The sequence below is a fragment of the Loxodonta africana genome, chromosome 12 (genome assembly GCF_030014295.1).
Source record: "Loxodonta africana isolate mLoxAfr1 chromosome 12, mLoxAfr1.hap2, whole genome shotgun sequence".
Taxonomy (NCBI): Eukaryota; Metazoa; Chordata; class Mammalia; order Proboscidea; family Elephantidae; genus Loxodonta; species Loxodonta africana.
Genome location: NC_087353.1, coordinates 63,106,490 through 63,112,541, shown reverse-complemented (window position 1 = coordinate 63,112,541; position 6,052 = coordinate 63,106,490). Strand labels below are relative to the sequence as shown.

Sequence of the window (6,052 nt, the reverse complement as noted above, 5' to 3'; positions counted from 1 at the left end):
CATCTCCCTGTTCTCTGAAACTCCTTCTAATTGAAAACATGGTGGATACACACAAAGGTATTTTGCAAAGTAAAAAAAAAAAAGTCCCCTAGTCTGGGTGTCCCTTTTCCCACTCCCTTCCTGATCTCATCTCCTGGCAGACCCCGCCTTTCCCAGAGGGGTCCCCTCCATAAGCCAGTTTCAGGCCTCTAAGTATCCTGGGCATTTGGACATTCCCATATGGCAGTCTTTGTAGTACTGGGAGCAGCTGCCAGCTGTCTGTGCCCACCGTCCTGTGCCTGCTGTCCTGTGTCCCCTGTCCTGTGCTCACTGTCCTCTGCCTGCTGTCCCATGCCCGCTGTACTTGACCGCTTGCCTGTGCCCGCTGTCCCGTGCCCACCGTCCTGTGCCCACTGTCCTGTGCCCGCTCTCCTGTGCTCACTGTCCTGGGCCTGCTGTCCTGTGCCCACTGTCCTGTGTCCCATGTCCTGTACTTACTGTCCTGTGCTCACTGTCCTGTGTCCCATGTCGTGTACTTGTCCTGTGCCTGCTGTCCTGTGTCCCCTGTCCTGTGTCCACTTTCTTGTGCCTACTGTCCTGTGTCCCCTGGCCTGTGCCCACTGTCCTGTGCCTGCCATCCTGTGCCCGCCATCCTGTGCCCACTCTCCTGTGCAGAGATGTAGTTCTTGAAGGAATCGGAAGGATTAACCTTCCCCTTGGAGAGTGAGGACTGACTTTTGGGAAGAGTTGCCCCCACCCCAGCCCCACACCCTTCCATAAGCCCACCTGCACCCACCCCACCCTCAGAGTCCCAGGGTGAGCCAGAAGCTTGCTAACCTTCCCCGGGAAAGTGACAGGGGCCTGAAAAGAGTGGGGAGCCTGTGATGGGGCTGGAGGCAGGAAGGCAAGGAGAGGGTGAGGATGGACACACGGACAAATCAGCAGCACCTGGCTGGAGTGGCCTCAGGTGACCGTGTTTAAGAGCTCGGACCTGGCCCTGAAGGCACGGATTTGAGGCAGGTGATCTCATCACCAGCTGCAGTTACAATTCCGCACCGAGGGCCTGCTCTGTGGCCACAACCGGCGAGGAGAAGGTGTAGGTGAGACGGGCAGGGGGACTGCCGCCTTGTCTCAGCGAGACAAGGGCGGGAGATGAATGAATGAATGAATGAGAGGAAAGAAGCAGAGACGCTCCAAGAAGTAATCGTGGACCAAAAGGTCAACAGTTACCGTAAACAAAGGTGAGAAGGGGATAGGAAAACTAGAGCAACGAAAACAGAACAACCAGAACACAAAGAGAATGCTGACATGTCGTGAAAAATGTGTAACTAATGTCACTGAACAACTTGTGTAGAAATTGTCAAATGGGAACCTAATTTGCTATGTAAGCTTTTACCAAACCCATTATTTTTTTTTAAAAGAAGTGATTGTGGGGTACCACGGGTAGGACCCAATAGTGCATCTGAACCTAAGTGTAATCTGCTGGGGTGATGGCAGTGCCAGCCCCAGACACCAGGGCTGTAGAGTGGGGGCGCCCTGGGGGAGAAAGCCACTGTGATGTGGTTGGGTGTGTGGGGCCTGGGGCAGCAGCAAGAGGGCTATTGGATGCAGAAGCGAGTGAGGACCAGCATCTGGGAGAGATGTGAGAACAGCAGAGGCCTGAGAGACCCACTGAGTGTCACAGGACAGGCTGTAGGGTGGCAGGAGAGAAAAGGGGTTGAGGATGGGGCAAGTGGGTGCTGGGGCTGCAGAGAACCTAGGTAGGTGGGACAGAGGGATGAAAGGTGCCCGCTGGATTCAGCCACAGGGAGGGCACTGGTCACCCAGGTGTGCACATCTCACCTGCTAGGGGCAGGGGGCCAGGTGCTGAGAGGGGAGGAGGGAGATAAGAGGGAGGGCGGGGTCCCTCCCAGCTGGATGGTTTCCACAAAGGTACAGGGGCGTCAGCCCAGGCGAAGGAGCCAGGGAAATGGAAGGTGATCAGTGGGCTGACATTTCTAAGGAGTCTGATGGCACGCTCAACACACAACTTGGATTCCCAGAGTCCCCAGACTCCGAACTTTTCCAGTCCCATGACAGCCCTCTCCTAGTGAAGCCTGGAGTCTGAGCATCTAGGCTATTGTGGGTAGCCAGCGGCCTCAGGGCTGAGTGTGGGTCCCTGGTGTTCAACTTGGGGGTGCTTGTGGGCCTACCCTTCCATTCATTCAACCATTCATTCATTTGATTTACTCAACCATTTATCCAATCAATGAATCATTCATTTGATTAATTCATTCGATTAACCAATCATTCCTTCAATCATTCATTATTTGACTTATTCATTCAGTCAATTATCCATCCAACCAATTATTTTTCCAGGCATTAATTCATTCAACCAATCGTTCTTTCAATCAATCATTCAGCCAATCACTCATTTACTCCAACAGTCATTCATTCACTAAATTATTCATTCAGCCAATGCTAGCTGAGCACTTACTCTGTGCCAGGCATCGTTCTAAGCAAGTAACTGACCTTCCATTAAGACAGAAGGGAAGAAGGGGAGGGCGGGTGGGTGAGCGCTCCCTGGCACCAGTCTCTTCACCACCCCCTGCCCCTGGGCTGGAGGGGCAGCCACGCAGGACACAGACTCAGTGGCTGGAAAGCTATTTATTGCAGAGGCTCACAGGCGCCGGTAGTAGAAGAGCTCCCGGTGGCACACGGGGCATGAGTGCCTCACGTCCATCAGGCCCTCGATGCAGAATGGGATGAAGCAGCAGCCTAGCACACACCTGCAGCCAGAGCCAGGAGCCGGACGTGAGAAGCCCATCCCTGCCCGCCCTGGTCTACCCCGTGCTTCTCGCCCAGGTGCCTGAGGCCCCCCAGGGCTCACTTCAGCTAGCACCTCTGGGTGGGGCTGGACACCTGCATTTTTAAACTCCTTGGGTGATTCTAAGGCACTGCTGGGGTTGAGTCGCTACCCCACCCTTTCTCGGCTGCTGACAATGCCATCGGCTGTTGATACCTGCACCAAGCAGGTGCTTTGTGGGCACCTGCCAATGAGCCACCCCTTGCCCTTGTGACGAGGACACCCAGGCTCGGAGAGGCTGCATCACTGCCCATTGTCACCAGGTGGTAAGTGGCTGAGCGTGGAACCTACCCCTATCTTTGGCCCGGCTGCCCTATCTTCCCCAAAAGCTCTCACAGCCACCCAAAGAACAGCTAGGGCACACCCCCTCCTCCACTTGCCCTGCTGCAGGCCAGCCCACCCAAGCCCCCAGGACCCCTACTGATGCTCAGGGGCTCCACCACTCACCCAAACAGGAAGAGGCCAGTGCATACCAGCCAGGTGATGATCCCTGGGACACGGCTGGTGGTCGTGATGATGTGGCTCCCGCAGTACGGACATGTGGTCTGCACCGGGGTGGCAGAGCCTCTCCTGGGGAAGCTGGTGACCAGTACTGGGTGGGGGAGGGGCAGGTCAGACTCAGCACGCTTCCCCCATCCCGACGTCCACCACCAGCTATCCCCCCTACACGGCTTACCACCATCTGCAGGTCCTCGGTGCTCACCTAAGCACCCAAGGGGGTCCAGATTGGCCCAGTGTCCCGGAACTGTCCCACTTCCTGCTGCCACCCACCAAACTTCAGGTGAGACCCCTACCCTCCAAGGGACCCAGGCAACCATAAGACTGTCTCTGAGGAGAATTTGAGAGTGTCTCTGGATTGAAACACAGTCCTCCATTTCTGGGCACTCCCACAGCTAGCGTGCGATAGATCTCCCTTCGTTGTTGCAAGTTTACCAGAGTCAGTTTCTAATCCCTGCAACTAAAGCCTCTTGCCCTTGAGTCAACATTGACTCATGGCAACTCCATGTGTGTCAGAGTAGAGCTGTGTTCCATAGGGTTTCCAGTGGCTGGTTTTTCAGAAGTAGATCACCGGGCCTTTCTTCCGAGGTGCATCTGGGTGTACTCAAAACAGCCAACTTTTCAGTTAGCAATGGAGCACATTCACTGTCTACACCACCTATGCACTCCATCCCTGCAACTAAGAAGCCCTAACTGATGTCCTTGGTAAAGTAGGTGTGCTGCAACAACAAAGATGTTCTCCTGGCGCTCTTTTTGCCTCTCCTCTAACACAACTCTGTTGCATTTGCATGGAGGGGCCATCAGGGCATCATCCTGAGGCCTGCTTTCCAGGAATTCAAATCCAACCTGGCAGCTCCCAAACTTGAGAGCGCCTGATAATTCCCGCAGGAAGTTTAAAATCCAGGTTCTGATCCAGTGGGTCGAGGATGGGGCCCAGGGACCTGCATTCCACCCGCCCCTGTGGTTTGGGTGCATTTGCAGGGTGGGGGCAGTGATGGCTCAGTGGTAGAGTTCTCTCCTTCCATGTGAGAGACCCAGATTTGATTCCCAGCCAATGCACCTCATGCACAGCCACGATTCATTTGTCAGTGGAGGCTTGCGTGTTGCTGAGAGGTTGACCAGGTTTCCATCAGAGCTTCCAGACTAAGACAGTCTAGGAAGAAAGGCCTGGTGATCTACTTCCAAAAATCTGTCATTGAAAACACTGTGGATCACAACCGTCCCATCTGCAACCTATCATAGAGTCACCATAAGTCGGAGCTGACTCCATGGCAGCTCACATTTTGTAGGGTAGAGAATGGGGTCTCACACCGTAAACATTTCTTGTGTATCTCCTGTGCACTAGCCCCCTCTGCCAATGATCTCACATTGGAGAGGGGGAGAGAGAGGGTTGGGTGGCCATTCAAATATGGCGACCACCGATGGAGCGATAATGGAGAGGCACCTCCCAGGGGAGTCAGGGAAGGAGAGCTTGCCAGAGGAGGTGCTGTTTGGGCAGAGTGTTGGCAAGTGGTCTGGAGAGAGAGGCTCCAGGCAGTCCTGAAGAGAAGATGGAGAGGTGAGGAAAGGGCAGACAAAAGCACTCACCTGTGTGGACTGGCTGGAGGCCTTGCGCATAAACGGGCGGAGGGCCTTGCATTCTGTGGCTTGCTTTTTCAGGGTTCAGAAAAGGCTCTTTGGAGAGAGAAAGGAAAGACACCTTCAGATCTGAGCGCTTACCGTGTGCCAGGCTCTGAGCCAAAAACTTGTGAGCCTGAGGAGACACCCATTTTGCAGAAGAGAAAACTGAAGCACAGAAGAATGGACTGAGATGCCCATGGGTGCATAGCTAGTAAGTGGAGGAGCTCACATTCAAGTCCAGGCATTTCCAACTCCAAATGCGTCCCCATGTCCTGGGTTGTAAGATCTTACCAAAAACCAAACCAAACCCAGTGCCATCGAGTCGATTCCGACTCATAGCGACCCTACAGGACAAAGTGGAACTGCCCCATAGTGTTTCCAAGGAGTACCTGGCAGATTCGAACTGCCAAACCTTTGATTAGCAGCCGTAGCACTTAACCACCACGCCACCAGGGTTTCCTGTAAGATCTTACATGGACGTAAGTTCAGGATGCAGAAGTGGCGCAGGGCCCCACAATCTTAGTAACACTGTGGGTGATGGGAACCCTGTGTGTTTCCATTGGGAACCACGCAAGCACTTTGCCCGTGGCCCTGGGCTTTGTCTTGACAGCAAGATCCTCCCTCCCCTCCTGGAAAAGGAGCCTTATGACTTATTAAAGGGATCATCTGGGACCCCTGCCCAATGTCTCTTCCCAAAATGGGGACAACCAAAGAGCATGAGGCCTGACTCCCCATTCTGTGCCACACATTCGAGACCCTGAAGGCCAGACAGAGATATAGATCCATCTGGTCCCCCGGCAGCCCTGCCTGGGGCTGTATTTATTGTCCTTAAAAAAAAAAGGCAATACAATTTTGCTGAAGTATAATTCACATATCATACAATTCACTCATTGAGCTGCACAATTCAGTGGTTTTTAGTGTTGTGCAAACAGCAGCACAGTTAATTTTAGAACATTTTCATCACCTCAGTGAAAACCCCATACTCTATCACTCTTCTGTTCCTCCACTCCTCCCGCCCCCAAGCCCCAGGCAACAACTAATCTACTTTCTGTCTCTATGGATTTGTCTATTCTGGATATTTCATATAAATGGAGTCATGCAATATGTGAT

At 53.5% G+C, this 6,052-nt stretch overlaps 1 protein-coding gene across 1 annotated transcript; it reads right to left on the bottom strand.

Moving 5' to 3' along the window:
• Positions 1-2,623: 2,623 nt before the first annotated feature.
• LITAFD (LITAF domain containing) lies at positions 2,624-3,731 on the bottom strand. The gene is made up of 2 exons (XM_064294916.1): positions 3,272-3,731; positions 2,624-2,747 (listed from the first exon to the last, which is right to left on the bottom strand). Exons 1-2 carry the CDS (start codon positions 3,697-3,699, stop codon positions 2,639-2,641), a joined length of 537 nt encoding a protein of 178 aa, XP_064150986.1. The 5' UTR covers positions 3,700-3,731; the 3' UTR covers positions 2,624-2,638.
• Between the last annotated feature and the right edge of the window lie 2,321 nt (positions 3,732-6,052).